The sequence below is a fragment of the Eschrichtius robustus genome, chromosome 13 (assembly GCF_028021215.1).
Source record: "Eschrichtius robustus isolate mEscRob2 chromosome 13, mEscRob2.pri, whole genome shotgun sequence".
In the NCBI taxonomy this organism is placed as follows: domain Eukaryota; kingdom Metazoa; phylum Chordata; class Mammalia; order Artiodactyla; family Eschrichtiidae; genus Eschrichtius; species Eschrichtius robustus.
This window is the reverse complement of record NC_090836.1, coordinates 80365219-80389136: the sequence shown is the minus strand read 5'-3', so window position 1 is coordinate 80389136 and position 23918 is coordinate 80365219. Positions and strand designations below refer to the sequence as shown.

At 43.8% G+C, this 23918-nt stretch overlaps 1 protein-coding gene across 5 annotated transcripts in view; it reads left to right on the top strand.

Annotated features, from left to right (window-relative positions):
• The window catches only part of TMCC3 (transmembrane and coiled-coil domain family 3), a 329301-nt gene that overhangs the window by 284522 nt on the left and 20861 nt on the right, over positions 1–23918 (top strand). For 4 of the 5 annotated variants that reach the window (XM_068560839.1, XM_068560841.1, XM_068560837.1 and 1 more), the window contains exon 4: positions 4200–6358. The exons of the other annotated variant lie outside the window; for it this stretch is intronic. In XM_068560839.1, coding sequence (XP_068416940.1) covers positions 4200–4502 — 303 coding nt within the window. In that variant the 3' untranslated portion in view covers positions 4503–6358. Of the gene's footprint in view, positions 1–4199; positions 6359–23918 lie in introns of those variants that run through there. 5 annotated transcript variants of the gene reach the window in all.

The window sequence follows — 23918 nt, the reverse complement described above, 5'->3', positions numbered from 1 at the left end:
TTTTTTTAGGGGTACTAGAGGGTCTCTTTTCCCCCCAGTTTTTATTCTGGTATCATTGACATATAATTGTATTAGTTTAAGGTGTACAATATAATATTTGATATGTGTACATATTGCAAAATTATCACCACAATAAATTTAGTTAACATTCATCACCTCACATAGTTATAAATTTGTTCTCTAATGATGAGAACTTTTAAGGCCTACTCCCTTAGCAAGTTTCAAATATACAATACAGTGTTGTTAACTATAGTGACCAAGCTGTACAGTACATCCCCTGGGCTTATTCACCTTATCACTGGAAGTTTGTGCCTTTTGACCCCTTTCACCCATTTTACCTCCCTTCCCCTTTTAGATTCTGCCAGATAAGTGAGATCATACAGTAGTTGTTTGTCTCTGTCTGACTCATTTCACTTAGCAAAATACCCTTTAGGTCCATCCATGTTGCTGCAAATGGAACTATTTCTTTCTTTCTCACGGCTGCATAGTATGCCTGTGTGTGTCTGTGTGTGTGCGTATGTGTACCTCATTTTCTTTGTTCGTCCATCAGTGGACGCTTGGGTTGTTTCCATGTCTTGGCTATTGTCAATAATGCTGTAATAAATATGAGGGTATGGATTTCTCTTCTAGATACTGTTTTCATTTCCTTCAGGTATATACACAGAAGTGGGATTGCTGTGTCATACTGTAGTTCTATTTTTAATTTTTTGAGGAACCTCTATAGTGTTTTCCATAATGGCTGCAGTGATTTACATTCCCATTGATCACCTTTTTAAAGAAAAAAACAAAAAAGTATACTCTTCCAGTCATGCTCAGCTTCAGTTTTACAAATTTTCTTTGTAGGCAGTGCTTATTTTCTCCAGCCCCACTTTACAAGGGGCTGGAACATAAGGAGAGATTTCTCCCACAATGTGTAAGCCAGAGTTTAAGCTGCCCACGTTTTTTTCCACACTGTGTCTAGGGCTGAGCTTGTGCTAATCCCAGACGTCTACTTGGACAACTCTGGGAGCCACAGCATCAGACTTGTTTGCCTCTGAGGACCCGGGTGCAGAAGACACTTGGGGGATTTCTGCCCCTGCTCTGGGCTAGGAGACTTAACTTCACCGCTGACTGGTTTAAAAAATGGGAACCCATTTAAATGTGAAGTGTTGCCAGGTGAACAGTGCAGTCTGTTTTATTAGAGCATTCTGTTTTAGAATATGTCTGGGATGCCACTAGCTGATGTCTAAATATATGGTTTTCTTATTTAGGGGATTGTTTGGGTTTATATTATTATTCCTTTTTTAAAGAAACGTACTTTAGAGATGGAGGGGTAAGATAAAGGGAGGGACTAAACAAAGAGAGCTTAAAAATTTAGAAGAGTTCATTTCAACATTTTCTAGTTTCCCCTTGTAGCTCAGAAGTGCAAAGAGGATGTCTGCGTGAGTGACTGGAGGGTCTTTCTTGTTAGGTTAGTTGGAATCCTGGCTCTGCCCCTTACCGTGAACCTGCACACATCAGCGCTGCGCCTCAGTTTCCTCATCTATAAAATGGAAATATTAATGAGCTCTACCTCAGAAGGCTGTCAGGAGGATTAAATGGGATAAGACATGTAAAGTACTTAAATCTTTACCTGACACGTAATAAGCGGACAAAAATAAATGCTGGCCAATTTTTGTATTTATTATGTATGAGTAGCCATATTTCTTGGGGCTTTTGGCAATTGGACCTGCTCAGCTTCCTCTTTATTTCTTGTTTCTTTTGTTCTTATAGGCAGGGTTATACAAGATGATGGAGTAGTATAGATGAGGGTGACTGTTGGCCTATAGGGGTGCAAGGGTTTTGTTGTTGTTTTAAAATGCAAATGAGTTTTTGAACCCTGAATTCTCAATTAGAAGAGTTTAAAGATAATCCTGTCCTCTGTCCTTATCCCCAATAAGTTAAATACTGGGCCCGAGGAAGTCCTAAAGATTGTGGGGCTGAATATCTCTTAGTGGGTGCTGTGACCAAAATTCCTTACGATTCACTGCTTGATTTTCTTGGATTTTCCTTTTGGTAAAAAAATTGACAGAAGTTCTAAGGCAATTCTAGGATCAGTCTATTTGTATATGTAATTCATCTACCCAGTCACAGATGAATGAATTTGCCTAAAATGTTAATCTTTTATCCTGTTCTATCACCTTTTCCATGCCATGCCTAAAATAGGGGACACCATGGGCCTAAGTATTTGAAAAGAATGCATGATATTGGGGGCACTTGCCTGTCGTTGTAGAAAGCCAGCACTTTTTAGAATGTGAGATCTGAAGAAGTTGTACCTTTTTTGTTGGTAGCCTATGTAATGAAAGTTCCTATAGTAACAGAGAACCCTTGGCCCATAGAGTATGTTCAGCAGAAGGAAAGTAAATCAATTTTGGAGCCATTTTGCTTGTTTAAAACCTGAAAACATGACTGGATTTTAATTGAGCAAACATATATTGGTAAATGAGTTAGAAAATAGGCTCGTGAACTAAAAGGAGCTCCTTGTACCACCTCTACTTAGATCCTTTTCTCCCGAGAGGTGTAAGGTTTTTCTCTCTCAAGCCTCATATCCCGTTACTGGCATCCAGTCTGGAGCATTCAGCCAGCACGTACCTCCTGCTGCGGATAACAGCGCGGTGCAGGTGTGGTCCCTTGGTTAGGGACGAGGGCCAGAGGGAGACTTGACATAGTCTGGTGGGTCCAGGAAGGCGTCCCTCAGGATGTGACCATCAGTGTGAGACATGAAAGATGGAGGGGAATGGTGTGTGGGGAGGCAAACCTTTTGGGCACAGCACACTGTGTGTGCAAAGGCCTGAATATGGTCCTTTTCAGAACTTCAAAAAGCCGGTATGGCCAGAACACAGGGAGGGGGGAGGGAGGGGGGAGGAGGCTTACCAGGTAAGCAAGGCAGGAGACAGTGGCTGGGCCTGGACCACGTTAAAGATTTAAAAGGTTCTACAAGAAGGAGTGACATCAGATATGCGTCTTTCAAAGATCACTTGGGCTGCTGTGTGGAAAGTGGATTCATGAGGTTGAAGACCAAGAGGGTGTGCAGAGAAATGGGTAGAAAGTTACTGCAGGTGGAGACCCTGATGACTTAGGTGGGGGGTTACTGTGGGAAGGGAGAGAGAAATGGACCAGTTAAGATAAATACCAGCTGTTGCATCGGAGGGGCTGGGTGCTGGATTAGATGAGAGGGGTGTCAAGGCATGCCTCTCACGTTTCTCACATGACAACTTGGTGCATTAGGTGCTGTTTTCTGAGAAGAGGAATTGGAAGGGAAACAGTTGATGGCAGGAGCGGGGAAGGTGCAGACATGAATCCACAACCGGCCATGGTGCATTTGAGGTGCTTTTAAGAAGCTCAAATGGAGATGTCCAGGACGCATGTAGACACATGAGTCAATCTCAAGAGAGACAGCTGGGCTGGAGATACTTGGAGTCGTCCGTGTCTAGTAATCAAAGCCTTGGCAAGAATGAGATCTGGGGAGAAGGCGTAGCTTCAGATAGTGCCCTGGTAACGCAGCGTTCGAAGAGCAGCCATGAGAGCCCCACAGTCAGCCGGGCCCCATCCCTCCCTCCGTCCTCCACTGGTCTGTGACAGGTGCACGTGGAGTCTGGGCAGTGGAATAAGGACTAGCAGTTGGTGGGCCTTCCCTGGCGGTCCAGTGGTTAGGACGCTGCGCCTCCACTGCAGGGAGCCCCGAGTTCGATCCCTGGTCAGGGAACTGAGATCCCGCATGCCGTGTGGCACAGCCAAAAAGAAAAAAAAACAAAAAAGGACTAGCAGTTGGAGATGTCACCTACCCCGTGACTGGAGTTAGTCGCCTGTCACAAAACGGAATCCCACCCCTCTTCTGGTTTGTCCCTGATGGTTCCACCAGATGCCAGTATTTTAGGCACTTTATTTTAAATACAGGTGGAGTCAAAAATACCTAACCGTAATTCCTCCTTCGTGGTATTTCACGGTTGTAGATACATGCGCGTCCTGTCTGTGAATAACAGGATAAAGTGAGCCTTGGGATTCTTGTCTTACTTCTCTGTCTGTCATCACCATCATCATCGTCATCATCATCGTCAGCGCGAAGCTGCACAGGCAGCAGCGCCCTGAGCTGGGTGGCCCTCGTGCGCGTCCCAGCTCGCGCTCACGTGTTGCCGGTGATCTCAGCAGCATTTGATCCGCGCTCTCCCTCTCGCCCACAGGAAGCCTTGGAGTCCTGCCAGACTCGCATTTCTAAGTTGGAGCTCCACCAGCAGGAGCAGCAAGCCCTGCAGTCAGACACCGTGAACGCCAAGGTCCTCCTGGGGAAATGCATCAACGTGGTCCTGGCCTTCATGACTGTCATCTTGGTGTGTGTGTCCACCATCGCCAAGTTCATCTCGCCCATGATGAAGAGCCGCTTCCACATTCTCGGCACCTTCTTCGCTGTGACTCTCCTGGCAATATTCTGTAAAAACTGGGACCATATCCTGTGTGCCATAGAAAGGATAATAATACCAAGATGAAGCCGCTGGTTCCTGTCCTCACATTCTTTCAAGTTTTTATTTTGGAGAAAACTCTGTGCATACTCCCAGATTTTAAAATGAACGTTTGTGCTGACGGAAGATTACAAGGGCCGGGGCTGTGCGTTGTAAATAACTACAGTTCTCTTCACTCGGTAGCACTTGCCAGCTCGGTCCCTGTACGTGGTTACCATGAATCTGTTTCCATGCTCTCACCACGTTGCTCACTGCCTTAATCAGACCAGGTTTCCTGCCCACCTGCCCAGTCCAGCATGGTCAGCCTCTGGTTGTTGAGCACTTGGTGTAATTAGTGACCCAGAAGGGATTTTCAATCTGTCTCTCTTAAGTCTCTGTCAAAATTGAGCTGCACTCTTGCTGGCGGTTGTGTTTTCCCTGAGTCCTATAAGCAGCGAGGATGTGGCGTGACTTGGGGAGGGGAAGAAGCATAGGCGTTGCCCACGTGAGCACGTGTGGCCCGTGGAAGCACAGTAAATCCCGTGTAATCCGTCCCACTGTTCACTGATGACCATAGGTCCCGTGTGTGCCCAGTGTCCACAGTGGTCAACTGTTTGTGACTCTCTATCACTTAGAAATCTTACAACACACCTGTTGATCCATCAAAAGTCTAACTTAAGTGTTCGGTTTCTCTTTAAATGGTAAGACATGAAGATTTATGAATGGGCCTTACCTTCTTACACCCAGGGAGCCGCACTCCTGATTTCACATTCACTGGCTATCTTACACACTGCCTTCAAGGCATGTAGAGATGCTTCCAAATACCTCTTCAAACTGTGTCTTTAACATTAAATTGGTGTCTGACAAGCACTACACCGGAGGTTTGTGTTTTGGCACATCTTCATTGTGATACGCCCCTCTGCGGATGTGATTTCACTTTCTGTGATTCACTTTATTCGGTCTTTGAGGGATAGCAAAGCTTACTCAGTAAATGAAAAAGGATGCTCATGTTGCAGTTGTAGCTTATAAAGCTAAAGTGCCCTGAGGTAGGTACACTGGAAAAGGGGAAGAAAATATGACGCGTGGTCTAACTGGGTGACAGCTAGATGAGTGGGTGCAGCTCACCTGGATGAAGATTGAGAGAGGGTCCTCGTCAGACCTTGAAAGACCAGCAAGAATAAAATAAATTAGATCCAGTGTCTGAGCCAAGGTTGCCATCTCTCTCTTAGGATAAGTTCTGAGGTAATACATGGAGTGGCCACACTTCCACTCCACGGAAAGTCAACGTCTTTGGTCTGTTTGGGGGATGCCATTCACTATCTTGAACCCAGATAATATTTTCCTTTAAATCTGTTTCTCTGCGTATATAACAAAAAGGAAGCCCTAGAAGAATTTAATGGAAACTGTTGTTCAGCCCCTTCTCACACCAGCTGTTTTGTTATCTGAAGGCGTAAAGAGGCATGTTAGTGTACATTTTCTTCCAGAAAACATCAAATCGCCCGGATTTAAATTTTAAGTGTAATATTTTGCAAATAGCTGCTCTTAGGGAAATCTCCTGAAAAAAAATGTGACATAAGCCATGGTTTGAGGGAACGGGATAGTTAGGCGTTTGGTACAAGTCCAGTGTGGGTGAGGCTCATACAACTTAAGCTTGCTTTTTTAAGTTTACAATTCAGTGGTTTTAATTAATTCACACTTAGGCAACTATCATTACTATCTAATTCCAGACTTGAGCTTTTTTAAAACAATAAACATCATTTCACGAAATCTTTGGCTTAAAGTATCTTGCATTCAGGGAAGAGGGAATTACAGTCCCACCCCATCTCACGGCTGTGTCCCCTTTCACTGCCAGGCTCTCCCCTGGTCTCCCAAGTTGGCTGTAAATGCACTGTGGTCCATCCACTCCAGGGGACAGAAACAGGTTGCAGATGCAGGAAAGGGAGAGAGGAGCAATGTTGTGCTGCTTTTTCCTTTTCCGTTTTCATGGCCGGCGTTCCCTGTTGTCTGTGGGCGTCAGTCTCCATGTGGGCTGAGGGCCGGGTGTAACTTAGGCCCTTGAATCAAGATGGCTCCCGATGGGCTCCTCTTGATTTCTGGGCACATTTCTGAGGCACTTTGGAGATGCCAGGGGGTAGGGTGGGTGTAGATGCCGCTGGGAGTTGACAGAGAAAGAGTGAGATCCCTGGCCCTTCCCTCCAGGTAGGCATGGGCCTCCTCACGCCCCAACACTCCGCTGCGTCGCTCGGCCAGACCTGTGGTCAGTGTGTCTCCTCCCCGGGGAGAGAGATGGAGAAGAAAACAGAAAGCAACACAATTCACTCCCTCCAGGCTGGAGCTGTTAACAGAAGCTGCTTGAAACTGACTCTGCTGAAATACTGTAGGGTCTAAATCATCCCGCCTGATCATGAATTTTGTTTTTTTTAAAGAATTCATATTTCTGGTGATTCTCATTAGATTTCAGAAACCTTGTTTTCACTTGGATATGCTCAACCTACACAGCATATTTATTTTAGAGTCTCATGGAAAGTTCATGATGCTTTTTAATAAGACAATATCCTCCAAGGAGACTTTCACTCTCTGCAGTTTATTATTTTCTTCTTAAAGAATAAACTTTCCCACTGCTGCTGCTTTTCACTCTAAGGAGATTAAATAAAATGTTATAAATATACAATGAAAATAGTGCTCTAGCTGTGACATACCCTGGAGTTGGGTATTCAATATACATTTAACGAATCCTCTTCCCCGCCTTTCATTGGCAGTCAGCATCATGTGCCTACCTAGAGATGAAAGCCAGCGGTGGGGTGGGTAAGCGCCGGCTCCCTCAGTGAACTTAGTGGTTGAAGATGCTGGACATTGGGTTCTAGCACTGGACTGTTTGGTGCATGTTATTTTCATGATCACCAGGATAATGATAGTTTGCTGAGGACAAAACAAAAACCTAAGAATACTCTTGTGGGTTTTGAATTGGTTATTCCAGCTTATACTGTGAGTATGATTGAGTCGGAACAAAACATTCCCCCCACTCATTCCCCCCCACCAAAAAAATTTAAACCCTTAATGTAGCAGTAAATAAAAGTATTCCATCGCTGATTCTTTTTTTAATAGATCTTTATTGGAGTATAAGTGCTTCACAATACTGTATTAGTTTCTGTTGCACAACAAAGCAAATCAGCCATATGCATACACATGTCCCCATATCCCCTCCCTCTTGAGCCTCCCTCCCATCCTCCCTATCCCACCCCTCTAGGTCATCGAAAAGCACCGAGCTGACCTCCCTGTGCTATGCTGCTGCTTCCCACCAGCCAACTATTTTGCATTCAGTAGTGTATATATGTCAATGCTACTCTCACTTCGCCCCAGCTTCGCCCTCCCACCCCATGTCATCAAGACTATTCTCTATGTCTACCTCTTTATTCCTGCCCTGCAACTAGGTTCATCCGTACCATCTTTTTTTTTTTTTTAGATTCCATATATATGTGTTAGCATACGGTATTTGTTTTTCTCTTTCTGACTTACTTCACTCTGTATGACAGACTCTAGGTCCATCCACCTCACTACAAATAACTCAATTTCGTTTCTTTTTATGGCTGAGTAATATTCCATTGTATATATGTGCCACATCTTCTTTATCCATTCATCTGTTGATGGACACTTAGGTTGCTTCCATGTCCTGGCTATTGTAAATAGTGCTGCGGTGAACATTGTGGTACATGTCTCTTTTTGAATTATGGTTTTCTCAGGGTATATGCCTAGTAGTGGGATTGCTGGGTCATATGGTAGTTCTATTTTTAGTTTTTTAAGGAACCTCCATACTGTTCTCCATAGTGGCTGTATCAATTTACATTCCCACCAACTGTGCAGGAGGGTTCCGTTTTCACCACACCCTTTCTAGCATTTATTGTTCTAGATTTTTTGATAATGGCCATTCTGATTGGTGTGAGGTGATACCACATTGTAGTTTTGATTTGCCTTTCTCTAATAATTAGTGATGTTAAGCATCTTTTCATGTGCCTCTTGACCATCTATATGTCTTCCTTGGTGAAAAGTCTATTTAGGTCTTCCACCCATTTTTTAACTGGATTGTTTGTTTTTTTGATATTGAGCTCCATGAGCTGTTTGTATATTCTGGCGATTAATCCTTTGTCTGTTGTTTCATTTGCAAATATTTTCTCCCATTCTGAGGATTGTCTTTTTGTCTTGTTTATGGTTTCCTTTGCTGTGCAAAAGCTTTTAAGTCCCATTTGTTTATTTTTGTTTTTATTTCCGTTACTCTAGGAGGTGGGTCAAAAAAGATCTTGCTGTGGTTTATGTCAAAGAGTGTTTTTCCTATGTTTTCCTCTAAGAGTTTGATAGTGTCTGGTCTTACATTTAAGTCTTTAATCCATTTGGAGTTTATTTTTGTGTATGGTGTCAGGGAGTGTTCTAATTTCATTCTTTTACATGTAGCTGTCCAGTTTTCCCAGCCCCACTTATTGAAGAGGCTGTCTTCTCTCCATTGTATGTTCTTGCCTCCTTTGTCATAAATTAGGTGCCCATATATGCGTGGGTTTATCTCTGGGCATTCTGTCCTGTACCATTGATCTATATTTCTGTTTTTGTGCCAGTACCATACTCTCTTGATTACTGTGGCTTTGTGGCATAGTTTGAAGTCAGGGAGCCTGATTCCTCCAACTCCGTTTTTCTTTCTCAAGATTGCTTTGGCTATTCAGGGTCTCTTGTGTTTCCATATGAATTGTAAAATTATTTGTTTTAATTCTGTGAAGAATGCCACTGGTAGTTTGATAGGGATTGCATTGAATCTGTAGATTGCTTTGGGTAGTATAGTTATTTTCACAGTATTGATTCTTCCCATCCAAGAACATGGTATATTTCTCCATCTGTTTATGTCATCTTTGATTTCTTTCATCAGTGTTTTATAGTTTTCTGAGTACAATCTTTCATCTCCTTAGGCAGGTTTATTCCTAGGTATTTTATTCTTTTTGTTGCAGTGGCAAATGGGATTGTTTCCTTAATTTCTCTTTCTGATTGTTTGTTGTAGGTGTATAGGAATGCCAGAGATTTCTATGCATTAATTTTGTATCCTGCAGCCTTACCAAATTCATTGATTTGTTCTAGCAGTTTTCTGGTTGCATCTTTAGGATTTTCTATGTATAGTATCATGTCATCGGCAAACAGTGACAGTTTTACTTCTTTTCCAATTTGTATTCCTTTTATTTCTTTTTCTTCTCTGATTGCTGTGGCTAGGACTTCCAAAACTATGTTGAATAAGAGTGGCGAGAGTGGACATCCTTGTCTTGTTCCTGATCTTAGTGGAAATGCTTTCAGTTTTTCATCATTGAGTATGATGCTTGCTGTGGGTTTGTCATATATGGCCTTTATTATGTTGAGGTAGGTTCCCTCTGTGCCCGTTTTCTGGAGAGTTTTTATCATGAATGGATGTTGAATTTTGTCAAAAGCTTTTTCTTCATGTATTCAGATGATCATATGGTTTTTATTCCTTAATTTTTTAATGTGGTGTATCACATTGATTGATTTACATATATTGAAGAATCCTTGCATCCCTGGGATAAACCCCACTTGATCATGGTGTATGATCCTTTTAATGTGCTGTTGGATTCTGTTTGCTAGTATTTTGTTCAGGATTTTTGCATCTATGTTCATCAGTGATATTGGTCTATAATATTATTTTTTTGTGATATCTTTTTCTGGCTTTGGTATCAGGGTGATGGTGGCTTTGTAGAATGAATATGGGAGCGTTTCTCCCTCTGCAATTTTTTTGAAGAGTTTGAGAAGGATTGGCGTTAGCTCTTCTCTAAATGTTTGATAAATTCACCTGTGAAGCCATCTAGTCCTGGACTTTCGTCTGTTGGAAGATTTTTAGTTATGGTTTCAATTTCATTACTTGCAATAGGTCTGTCTATATTTTCTAACTCTTCCTGGTTCAGTCTTGGAAAATTGTATCCTTCCAAGAATTTGTCCATTTCTTCCAGGTTGTCCATTTTATTGGCATATAGTTGTTTCTAGTAGCCTCATAATCCTTTGTATTTCTGCAGTGTCAGTTGTGATTTCTCTTTTTTCATTTCTAATTTTATTGATTTGTGTCCCCTCCCTTTTTTTTCTTGATGAGTCTGGCTAAGGGTTTATCAATTTTGTTTATCTTCCCAAAGAACCAGCTTTTAGTTTTATTGATCTTTGCTATTGTTCTCTTCATTTCTATTTCATTTATTTCTGGTCTGATCTTTATGATTTCTTTCCTTCTACTGACTTTGGGTTTTCTTTGTTCTTCTTTCTCTAGTTGTTTTTAAGTGTAGGGCTAGATTGTTTATTTGAGATTTTTCTTGTTTCTTGAGGTGAGATTCAATTGCTATAAACTTCCCTCTTAGAACTACTTCTGCTGCGTCCCATAGGTTTTGGGTTGTCGTTTTTCCACTGTCATTTGTTTCTATGTATTTTTTTTATTTTTTCTGTGATTTCTTCAGTGATCTCTTGGTTATTTTGTAGTGCACTGTTTAGCCTCCATGTATTTGTGTTTTTTACAGTTTTTTTTCCTGTAATTGATTTCCAGTCTCATAGCATTGTGGTCAGAAAAGATGCTTGATATGATTTCAGTTTTCTTAAATTTTCCGATGCTTGATTTGTGACCTAAGGTGTGATCTATCCTGGAGAATGTTCCTTGTGCACTTGAGAAGAAAGTGTATTCTGCCACTTTTAGGTGGAATGTTCTATAAATATCCGTTAGATCTATCTGGTCTATTGTGTCATTTAAAGCTTGTACTTCCTTATTTATTTTCTGTTTGGATGATCTGTCCATGGTTGTAAGTGGGGTGTTCAAGTTTCCTACTATTACTGTGTTACTGTAGATTTCTCCTTTCATGGTTCTTAGCATTTGCCTTATGGATTGAGGTGCTCCTATGCTTGGTGTTTAAACATTTATAATTGTTATATCTTCTTCTTGGATTGATCCTTTGATCATTAGGTAGTGTCCCTCCTTATCTCTTGTAACAGTCTTTATTTTAAAGTCTATTTTATCTGATATGAGTATTGCTACCCCAGCTCTCTTTTGATTTCCATTTGCATGGAATATCTTTTTCCATCCCTTCACTTTCAGTCTGTATCTCTCCCTAGGTCTGAAATGGGTCTCTTGTAGACAGCGTATATATGGGTCTTGTTTTTGTATCCATTCAACCAGTCTGTGTCTTTTGGTTGGGGCATTTAATCCATTTACTTTCAAGGTTATTATTGATATAAATGTTCCTATTACCACTTTCTTAATTGTTTTGGGTTTGTTTTTGTGGGTCTTTTTCTTCTCTGTGTTTCCTGCTTAGAGAAGTTTCTTTAGCATTTTTTGTAAAGCTGGTTTGGTAGTGCTGAATTTGCTTAGCTTTTGCTTGTCTGAAAAGCTTTTGACTTCTCCATCAAATCTGAATGAGATCCTTGTTGGGTAGAGTAATCTTGGTGGTAGGTTTTTCTATTTCATCACTTTAAGTATATCCTGCTACTCCCTTCTGGCCTGTAGAGTTTCCACTGAAAAATCAGCTGATAACCTTATGGGGATTCCTTTGTATGTTAGTTTTTGTTTTTCCCTTGCTGCTTTTAATATTTTTTCTTTGAATTTAATTTTTGTTAGTTTGATTAATATGCGTCTTGGTGTGTTTTTCCTAGGATTTATCCTGTATGGGACTCTCTGTGCTTCCTGGACTTGGCTGACTATTTCCTTTCCCATGTTAGGGAAATTTTCAACTCTAATCTCTTCAAATATTTTGTCAGACCCTTTCTTTTTCTCTTCTTCTGGGACCCCTGTAATTCGAATGTTGGTGTGTTTCGTGTTGTCCCAGAAGTCTCTGAGATTGTCTTCTTTTCATTCTTTTTTCTTTATTCTGCTCCTCTGCAGTTATTTCCACCATTTTGTCTTCCAGCTCACTTATCGTTCTTCTGCCTCAGTTATTCTGTTATTGATTCCGTCTAGTGAATTTTTCATTTCAGTTATTGTGGTGTTCATCTCTGTTTGTTTGTCCTTTAGTTCTTCTAGATCTTTGTTAAACATTTCTTGTATTTTTTCAATCCGTGCCTCCATTCTGTTTCCGAGATTCTGGATCAGCTTTACTATCATTACTCTGAATTCTTTTTCATGTAGATTGCCTACTTCCTCTTCATTTATTTGGTGTTGTAGGTTTTACCTTGCTCCTTCATCTGTGATATATTTTTTTGTCATCTCTTTTTTTTTTTTTTTTTAAATGAGTGGGATTGTGTTCCTATCTTCCTGGTTGTTTTGCCTGAGGCTTCCAACATTGGAGTTTGTAGGCTATTGGGTAGAGCTGGGTCTTGGTGCTGAGATGAGGAACTCTGTGAGACCTCACTCCGATGAATACTCCCTGGCGTGTGAGGTTCTCTGTTAGTCCAGTGGTTTGGACTTGGAGCTCCCACCACAGGAGCTTCGGCCCAACCCTGGGCTCATGAAACAAGATCCTGCAAGCCGCGTGGGGCGGCCAAAAAAAAAAAAAAAACTAAAAGAACAATAACAAAGTAAAAAATAAAATTATACTAGGAAACTAACAGATATGTTAGAAAGAATATAAAAATTAAAATATAGGTGAATCAACAACCGGAAGGTACATCAGTACCACAATAATAAAAAAGAGGAGGAGGGAAAAGAAAAAAACAAAAGGTCGGGGTGGGGGGGCAAAGGCCTTGGCTGTGGAGGGCGGGGCCTAAGCAAGGGTGAGGTTTGGGCAGTGGGCGGGGCCACTGCTCAGGACCCATAGGGCTGGAAAAGGCCCTGGGGGCTGTGGGGGGTGGGGTTTAGGCTCAAGCAACAGAAGGGGCCCAGACGTGCCCCCCACCCCTGGGCTCAGAGGGCAGGGGACCTCACCTGGGAGCCCAGCAGGCTTTCTGGGCTAGAGTGGGCGGGGCAAATGCCCTCCTCTCCTCTCCTGCTCCTCCGCTCTGGGAGGGCCCCTCCCACCTGCCTCTCCTGATCTCTGCAGCCTCAGGGGCGCTGATCCTGTCTGGCCTCCGCTTCTCCTCCGTCAGTCCCACTGCGTCCTACAGGTTCACTCTGGGGTTCTTCCCATCTCCTTGGGCGTCAGAGTCTTCCACCAGCAGCCGGCAGGCGCCTTAGCTGTGGGGAGACGCTAATTCCGTGTCTTCCCACATCGCCATCTTGACCCCGCCTCTCAATGTTGCTGATTTTGGACAGTGAAAGTAGCATTCGTTATTTAAATATACTCAGTATCAGTACATACAGCTGTTTTATTCTTTCTAATAGCTACATTTTATTATATAAAGAAATTATTGTAAATCTTTCACCCACTTATAGTAAAAGCATAGAAATTCCTGTTCAAAAAAAAAAGTAGCATTCATCCCAAGTTTATAGCATGTATAGTTAGTTGTTCTGCTTATATGGTCGCTGTGATCTATTGATAAATTGAAATGTTCTGAAACTCCTCCCCTTTCCATTGCAGCCCATAATGCTATTATTATCCTTCTCTGTCAATTAGCATCCATGTGTTTTTAGCCCTTCTCCTGCTTTGTCACTCTTGTATTCATTTAAATATTTCCCCACTATGTATGTTTCTCACCCTGTCATTTTTCTAGTATATCAGGTTTAATTATGGGTTCAGTAATAGTGAGAGGAACTAGCTTCCCTCGGGCAACTACTCACTTAGGTCCTTTTTCTTTGTTTCTTAAATACCAAATTATTTTGCATCAAATGGAACATTTTTGCATTGAATCCAAATATAGTTGTATTGGTTTGGGAAAACATTTAAATATACTTACTAATATGAACATGCATGATTAAAGAAACTATCATGCATATTTCTATAATTTTGAGAAACTGGGGGTAGGATGAAATGGCATTATTTAAGATTCAAGACTTTATCTGGAGAGAGGTGTATAAGAAGTTTAGCACATGTGCTAAGGAAAGAGTTGGTCTAAAAAGATAAATCATTGAAAAGAATGAAATTGGCCAATTTGTATTAAAAGTAGTTAAGAAGCTTTTTTAAAAAGAAAGGTACATTTAACAGGAGTGATAACCCAGAGGGTATAAAAGCAGATCTATAATTTTCTAAAGTCAATACAATTCTCTGTTTATAAGAAGCTGGAAAGTAAGTACCTTGATTGTTTTAGGAATAATTTATGTGTTGCAACTTTATTTAAAGCATGTCTGCTGTATTTGTCCTTAGAGAAATGTTTCAACAAAACGTGCTCTCTGTTTAAGATGTGTTTAGGCAGTAGTTAGCGGCTCTGAGCGTAGAAACTGGAAATGTTCATTGTGAGGTCTGTTGTAGAATTTCTGTTTTGTGGGATATCATATAGTTTCACGTCAGCCTAAAATTGTAAATTCCATGTAGATCTTCTCCACATTCAAAGCAGGTGCCATTATTTTTTTAAATAAACACTTGATGTTGGCTTTGATGTTAAACAAAGAGCTAGAGGCTTCCCTGGTGGCGCAGTTGTTGGGAGTCCGCCTGCCAATGCAGGGGACACGCGTTCAAGCCCTGGTCCAGGAAGATCTCCCATGCCGTGGAGCAGCTAAGCCCGTGCGCCACAACTACTGAGCCTATGCTCTGGAGCCCGCGAACCACAACTACTGAGCCCGCGTGCCACAACTACTGAAGCCCATGCACCTAGAGCCCATGCTCCGCAACAAGAGAAGCCACCGCAATGAGAAGCCCGCGCACCGCAACAAAGAGTAGCCCCCGCTCCCCGCAACTAGAGAAAAGCCCACGTGCAGCAACGAAGACCCAACACAGCCAAAAAATAAAAATAAACAGATAAATAAATTTATTTTAAAAAAAATAAAGAGCTAGATTTCTTAAATTTTCACATTTGTCAGAGCCTGTCTCAGTAGGAGATCTGTTTGTGTGTCTGTATAATCATTTTTTAAAATAGACTATTTTAGGGCAGTTTTAGGCTCACAAAAAACTTGATTGGAAGGAACAGAGATTTCCATACACCGCCTGTCCCCACACATGCACAGCCTCCCCTGCTGTCAACATCCCCCAACAGGGGGTACAATGTAGGGGGAACCTATGCTGATACGTCATTATCACCCAAAGTCCCTAGTTTACATTAGGGTTCACTCTTGTTGTATATTCTATGGTTTTGGACAAGTGTGTAATGACATGTATCCACCATTAATTACAGTGTCATACAGAATAGTGACACTGTCCTAAAAATCCTCTGCCTATTCATCCTTCCCTCTCCCCACCCATCCCCAATCAGTGTTTAAACTAATTTCAAGTCTACCCTGTGGAAAGTTGTCCATGTGCCCATTCCTTGAGCCTGGTGGGAGGGAGAAGGATGGTTGGTCACAGTACCTGGAACTCTAGGAGATGTGCCCTGGTGTTGTGGGAAGAGGTGTGGTAGGATGCTGAGGACAAGGCAGAGCCATCCTGAGCTGGAGCGAGAAAGACAAGAAGGAGGGCAACACCAGGACAGGTGTGGGCACAGGAGTGAGCAGACCCTCTGAAGAAGCAGCCTGTCTAGTGGCATCTCTCTTTTGTATGGTGGTTTGGTGCTGACGAAGCACTGTATTTTCCTAGTGTGGTAACTTATCTGAGCCAGTCCTATGCCATAGGCATCGTTATCCCTGGTATATGGATGGAATTGAAGCTCAGACACTTTTCCCAAGGTCACAGCTAGTGAAGGAGGGAGCCGAGCTCTCTTTGCCTTTGCCTTCTCCTGCCTTTTTATCTACTTCCACTCAGCTCGATGTCCTGAGCAGTTTCTCCTCTGGTCATCCAGCACTCACGCCCCCTGTACTAACAAAATAACTAGAACGTTTAGGTGATGGAGACATTCGTAAATACGTCAGCTCATTCCCTGCCCTGGTTATTTGCATATTTGAATCTTTGGAAATCTTATGGGACCCTGTTGTTATTTTGCACACCCATTGTTATTTGATGTCTGAAGATGTACATACAGAAAATAGAACTGATTATATTAAACATGTGACTAGTTGGCATATTCCCAAGTGTCGCTTTACGGAAAACACCAAGTCTGTATTTCCTTGAAAAGAGAGATGGACAAAAAGTTTGATGAGTTAGATTATAGCTAATAATGAAAGATACTGCCACACAATAAAGCAGTGCTTTCCGATTTTGAATCATACATGGACCCCTAATAGAAAAAATTATCGTGGACACCTGAGAACACCCATAGTCACAATTTAACCAAGTAACTTCAAACCTTCATAGCAGTTCATAATAATAGCTTTCGTTAATTTACAATCATAAGATTGCAGATTATCTGCAGCCCTGCATGCAGAGTTACTTTCTGATAGGTATGACCATGAGATGTAGGAATTTATAGGACACAGAAGGACCATGGCAATGGCAAACAGCACCTTCTGGGCTTTCATCGCTGTGGAATGACAGCTAACATTTTTTGAGCATTTACTGTGTACTATGCTATGTGCCAAATGCTTTGCATTCACTATCAAACATAATTGTTCCAACACCCAGTAAGACAGACACTATTGTCCCTGCTTAACAGATGAGGAAACTGAGGTTCAGAGTGACTAAAAAACTAGCAGCATCATGAAGTGGGTAACTGTGGGCTGTTTGTTCAGCCCCAAGCTTGTATGACTCTGGAGCCTACACTGGTAACCACTCCCCTGTGCTGTAATGGAAGGACTGAGCGATTGCCTTCTAGTTACTCGGTAGCTCCCAGCTCCTGCGAGGCAGATGACTCTCCTGGAGCCCTAAAAGGGGTCACTTAGCCCCAGGACTGGAACAGTCAGTGCCGCAGTTGCAGATTACCGCAGTTGCAAATTGTGCATTTACACCTTTGCTCTTTGGACATATTATGGTGAGGATGGTTACCTGAGGCCGATGTCCTAGATCTTTGAAAAAACATGGGCTGACAGATTTGTGGTTGAACAGAATGGAAAGCTATTAACTAAAGAAACTTCTACACCCTCCCTGGCTTCCTGAGCTTCTTGGGCTGTGTAATTGGCAACTGGTTTGGCTGAGTATTTATCAGCTTTTTTGCTTAGCTCTGAGACGGTGACGTCCCTGGTGGCTTCTGCCCTGTTCTCCGTAGCATCTGCTACCAACCACCTGTGATGGCTACTCTCAAATTCCTCTCCTTGCTAAGCCAGCCAGAATTTCTCCCCTGCCAGGCCTTTAACTTGACTAAAGCAGTTAACAGGAGCGAGTATCAGACATGTGTTGTTGATGGTTACACTACTCTGGCCCAGGTATTGGGAATTGGATTTTTTTTCTTCTGTTCTGCTTAAAAATAGCTACTAAGTAGTAGAAAAGAAGCAAAGTCATGCCTCAGTCTCTACTAATAGTTAAGGGACTCCATTTACCAAAGAAACTCTCAGAGGCCTGGATTCTCCTCTGATCTCAGACCGTCCACATCACAAGCAGTGGTGCTCTCTAAGCTGGGTGTTTCCTCCCCAGAGTGGTTTTGATTGCTCTTCCATCATCATACTTCCCTGTGGTTTGAAGCCCAGGCCCTCTTAGCTGCAGGGAACAGAGAACTATAAGACAGACCCCCCAACATTCAGGCCATAGGCAGGACATAAATACCCGCAGTGGCTCAAGCCAGCAGGAACTCAAACAGAGGCCTGGATTCACAGAGAGATGGCCTTTCCCAGACATGGGAGTCAGAATTTTTCCCAGGTGATTTCCTGCTATGCGTAGGGTTTCCCTTATCAACAAGAAGCAGTCACATAAGAGTCGATGAAAACCGTATATAGAGTTGGAAGGGAGGAGGCCCATTCATCGTTCAACAAGCACTTCTCCTCAAAGGAGAAGCTGGGAAGGACCCAAGGAGGCTGGAGGCTGGCGGCTGGCTCTCCTGGCTAGTGGAGAGCGGGCAGCAGCGTGTCTCTGGTCCTTGAGAAGGAAGGATCCTGACCGGTCAGCCCAGTGGGTCCCCTGGTGTCCAGTTCCCAGAGTGGGCTCACGGTCTCCCTGAGAGCACTGGACTCCGCCCAGGCTCCTGGCCAAGCTGGGGGATGTTCCTCCAGCTCCCCCAGTCACAGACCTGTCCTACTGGGGATGGACTGAGCCATCCAGCTGGTCAGAGCATTTCAGCTCCTTGGCAGCTCTTTATATTTGAATGTAAATCAGCACATTTCCTGCTTCTTGTCAGCATGTCTTATCGGAGTTGGGTTAGCATGAATCATTTTCACAGGAGCAGTCACCTAATAAACTAATCAAGAAGATTCTGAATGATTGCATGATGTGTGGGCAGGCAAGCCTGAAACTCTGGGGGCTTTCTTCTTACCCGCAATCTGCTGAACCCCGGGAAAATGTTTAACCTCTCTGAACTTCCCTGTCCTAACCTGGAACATGCCTAGCGTGGTAAGGTTTAGATAAAGTGCTTGGAACAGGGCCTTCAGTCATTTAATGTATTTATTGAGCACCTACCATGTGTCAGGCACTGTTCTAGGCACAGGGATATGAAACAATACCCCTCTCCTCGCGGGGGTTACATTCTAGTGAGAGGAGACGATGACAGACAAAAATAGAATATTTGGCAGCAGTAAGGGCGGTGCTCTGAGCATTTAACCTAAAATTAAAACTTACCTTGATATTCTTAGAGAGGAAATGAACTTTTTTTTTTTTAATCTTTATTTATTTATTTATTTATTTATTTCTGGCTGTGTTGGGTCTTCGTTGCTGCCCGCGGGCTTTCTCTAGTTGCGCGGAGTGGGGGCTACTCTTCGTTGCGGTGTGTGGGCTTCTCATTGCGGTGGCTTCTCTTGTTACGGAGCACGGGCTCTAGGTGCGTGGGCTTCAGTATTTGCAGCACTTGGGCTCAGTAGTTGTGGCTTGCGGGCTCTAGAGTGCAGGCTCAGTAGTTGTGGAGCACGGGCTTAGTTGCTCCGCGGCACGTGGGATCTTCCTGGACCCAGGGCTCGAACCCGTGTCCCCTGCCTTGGCAGGCGGATTCTTAACCACTGCGCCACCAGAGAAGCCTGGAAATGAACTTTTGAGTGCTTTTTTCCCAGCTCAGTTTCACAGACAGCCATATGGGCTTGACTGAGGAGAGCCCTCCAATGTGGAAAGATTTCTAGGTCAGAGAAACTCAGCACAACAGCAGGAGTGCTGGGAATATCTGGGGTGGTTCCATTTGGAAGGAGGATGAGATGCTCTTAGTATTCCTGCTCTTTTTTTTTTTTTTTCTTTTTGACTTGAAATGAATAACATGCAAATGAGCACCTGGACCTGAGTCAGCGGTGAGTAACCCCTCTGCGGGGTGCTGAGCTCTGAGCAGACACACAGCTCCCCGCTTGCTCCTCCAAACCCCTAGGAGCTTCTCACTGGCAGCCTCTGTGCCCTGACCCCAGGCCCTTGCCCCTGCCACCCTGCCCGGGCACAACCCCAGGACAGGCCAGCTGCTCCCTGCACCTGCTCTCAGAGGTTCAGCTGATGAACCTGCATCCCCGGAAGCCTGGGGCGTCCTCTCCACCTGGGACCTCAGTGTGCCTACCTGCAGCCGGTGCCAAGGAAAACACTCCCTTCCCTGGTAGCTCTCCCTCCACAGAGCGCTGGGACCCCTACTCACTGGGCCTAAACTTGCTCAGTGGTTCCCTCCTCTTCCCGTTCTTTGCTCTCCTCTGTCCCCACGCCCCTGCATTGGTCCAAGATGACCCTCCTACCTGTGCCCACTTTCTCCCCGCCCCGCCTCCCCGCCCCCCCCCCCGCCTCCCCGCCTCCCGGCCTCCCCGCCCCCCCCCCGCCTCCCCTGAGAGCTTGCTCCTCTGTCATCAAGTCGGGTGCCATCCATGCCTGTTCTTCCATGGATTCATTTCAGCCTACGCAACTGTCCACACTGCTGCTATCCTGAACCCACTTTTTTGGATCCTGCCTTTCCTCAGTTCACCACTCCTTCTCTTCCCCTCACCATGTTTCTTTCTTTTTTTCTTTTTAAATTAATTAATTTATTCTTGGCTGTGTTGGGTCTTCGTTGCTGCGCGCAGGCTTTCTCTAGTTGCGGCGAGCTGGGGCTACTCTTTGTTTCGGTGCGCAGGCTTCTCATTGCAGCGGCTTCTCTTGTTGCGGAGCATGGGCTCTAGGCACGTGGGCTTCAGTAGTTGCAGCACTTGGGCTCAGTAGTTGTGACTCATGGGCTCTAGAGCGCAGGCTCAGTAGTTGTGGTGCACGGGCTTAGTTACTCCGTGGCATGTGGGATCTTCCTGGACCAGGGCTTGAACGCGTGTCCCCTGCCTTGGCAGGTGGATTCTTAACCACTGTGCCAACAGGGAAGTCCCCTCACCATGTTTCTTAAAGTTATAGTCTCCACTCCACTCTCCCCGGACTCCTTAATCCACTAAAAACTAGTATCAGCCTCCAAACTTACAGAACGCTTCTCTCCAGTGACCCGTTTGCTTATCTGGTGCATCCTTTGCAGCCTGTATCTTTACTTAATTTCTAAATCGTTTGCCACTGTGATGCTCACACTTGGCCGAAACGTTTTGCTCTCATTGGGTGTTTCCTTGCTGCCACTCTTCTGCTTCTCCTACCACATCTTGACCATTCGCTAGTCTTCTTTGGCTGCATTATCTACATTTCGTCTGCTTTGTACAGACTCCCCATGACTCAGCCATCATCTCTATGACTAACAACTGCCAGCTGCATGTAGTGAGTACCTGCCTGATTTTTTAGCCACAGACCCCTATTTCCAGTGACTCACCCTTCATCTCTACAGAGGTATCCTTAGGGCACCTCAGATTACAAAATCAAGCTCGGTGTTTTGCCCTTGCGTCACATCTGCTTTTTCTGTACTTCCTAGTTTCGTAAAGACACCACTACCATCCACTCACCCACCCAAACCAGAAACCTCAGAGCCCTCCTCCTCTTCCTCACCAGGACCACCAAGTCGTATCAATTCTACCTTCTCAATAGACCTGCAAATTGTTCACCTCACTCTATCCCACTTGCTACTACTGTGGTTCAGGCCACCATTATTTCTCCCAGGGCAGTGGTAACAGGTTCCTCAGTGGTTCCCCTGGTGTGGGTTTGCTCCCCCCCCCCCCACAACCCATGTGACTGCCAGTGTGATCCTTCTAAAATGCAAATCAGATCACCCTGTTCCACTGTTTAAACCCTTCAGGGGTTCCCACTGCCCACAGGGTCAAGGCTGAATTTCTGAGCAAAGCGCATGAGGTCCCTGATGTACTGGAGCCAACCCAACTTCCCAGCCTCCTGCCCCAGCTCCACACATCCGGCCCTGAACCCACTTTGCTATTTCATACCCTCAGGCACTGCCCGAGTGCTTTCTTCTGCCTGTGATCACATTTCTTCTCCTTCCTTTCTTCATGACCCTCTCACATATCTGCTTTGTGAAGACCTCCTGTGCTTCCCTTCCCCACTCTGTATTCTGTAAAGGAATGCCCTGTTATAATCCCTTTATCCTAGTGATCAGGGAGGGTTTGGTTTATGTCTGTCCCAGTAGTAGACAGTGAGTTCCTTATAGCCTGAGCCATTTTCTCCTCATCTAGTTCTTCCCCTGGACCTCACTGAGTGCCACGCACGTGGGTGGTAATCAATAGATTCAATGAACAAAGAGGCCAGATAATGTAACAGTGGAGCTGCCTTCCTTCCCCACTAGATTGTGAGCACTTGGTGGGCTGCACCTCTTTCTTGTGTATCTGCGGTTCCTGGACAATTGGTGTTCAATACATATTACTGAGTATGGAATCAGGGTTACTCACACTTTCTACCAGAAACCCCTCCCAATGCAAAAGGATGAGGATATGTAACAGGAACAATGCCGCTTTTGGAAAGCTTCCCTTTAGCTTGACTTTCCCTGATCCTACTGTCACCTCACCCTGCCATTCTCCCAGTATCAGAAGGAAGTCTGAAAAAAAAAAAAAAAAACAACCAGAAGGAAGTCTGGGGCCACAAAGCGCGTCTCATAAAACTTCGCTGGGGTCTGAAGTCCACATGGCTGAAAATAGAGCACACCTCTGAGCCCAGCCCTACTGGCGTTTGGTACTTGTGGCTTTTATCGAAATGGTGACCACATTTCTGGAATCTAAACAAGGAAACATGAACTTTTAACTGATAAAGAAAAACAGTTCCTGTTCACCAAGCATGTCATTTACCCGGCACAGGGCCTGGGGGTTTTATGGATTACGTCACCTCTTCCCCACCACAGCCTTCTTCTCGTCTTACACGTGGAGGGACTGAGGCACAACCTTGGCGGGGCTGGAATGCAGAGCCTCCTCTGTCTGACTCCAAATCATCAGGCCATGATGGGTGCCACCATCAGGGGCATGAGACTGCTTGGGACGTGCCCTGGGGATCCTGAAGTAGAAGAATGTCTGGGATTTCAATGATTTCTCAGGCCAGGAATTATGAATTTCTGATTTCTGAATTTTCTAGGACATTTGGAAGCCATTATCTCAGAATACGGGGGTTAGATGTTCTAGGGAGGGGCCCAGCTTCCAGCTATATTCAGGCGGCCCCCAGAGGCTGGCCCGTCTCTCCAGAACTTCTTTGGATCTCCAGGGGCTGCAGCCCCCCATTCGGCACAAGGAGGTCTAGGTCTGCTTGTAGGTCCCAGTGCTATGTATTTGTATATATATATATGCTCTATTAGTACATAAATAAAATAAATATGTAGTATATAACCATACCTATTCTATACTTAGGGATATTTAATTCATGTATGTAAATAGAATTTATTGGGTTTTAAAAAATTTTTTAAAGATCAGAAACTTAGAGAGAAGTTGGATGTTTAGTACAAAGAATTTTATTTTTCCTGAACCATTTGGGAGTAAGTTTCCAACCTGAAGTCCTATCACCTACAAACACGTTATTGTGTGATTCCTAAAAATAAGGACATTCTCCTACATAACCACAATACAACCATCAAAATCAGGAAATTAAATAGATGTGTTACTGACATCCCATCCTCAGACCCCATTCAGGTTTCACCAGTTGTCCCAATAATGTCTTTTGCAGCCAAGGATCTGGTTCAGAAGTATGAACTGCATTTAGTTATCTTTTTTGTCTCCTTCTGTCTGAAACAGTTCCTCCATCTTTCCCTGACTTTCATGATCTTGGAGCATTTGAAGTTTACAGTTATTTGTATAATGTCCCCCAAGCTGGTGTTTCCTTATGATTAGATTCAGCTTATCCATCTCTGGCAGGAATATCACAGAAGTGACGCCGTGTTCTTCTCACTGCATCCTATCAGATGGGCTGCAGTTTTGCTGTGTCTCATTACGGATGCTTTTGCTTTGAACACTTGATTAAGGTGATGTCACCGTAAAGACATTTTTTCCCCTTGGTAATTAATAAGTATTTTGTGGGAAGGTACTTCATACCTCCTGTTCCTCAGCAAACTTTCAATTTATTCATTAATTTATTTCTATCAGTATGGGATCATGGCTTTCTGTTTTATCCAAAGGGTTATAATCCATGATGATGATTATTCATTTTAATGACACGTTGTCCCCTGAGTGACCAGTGGGAACTCATTCAAGCTGTCTTT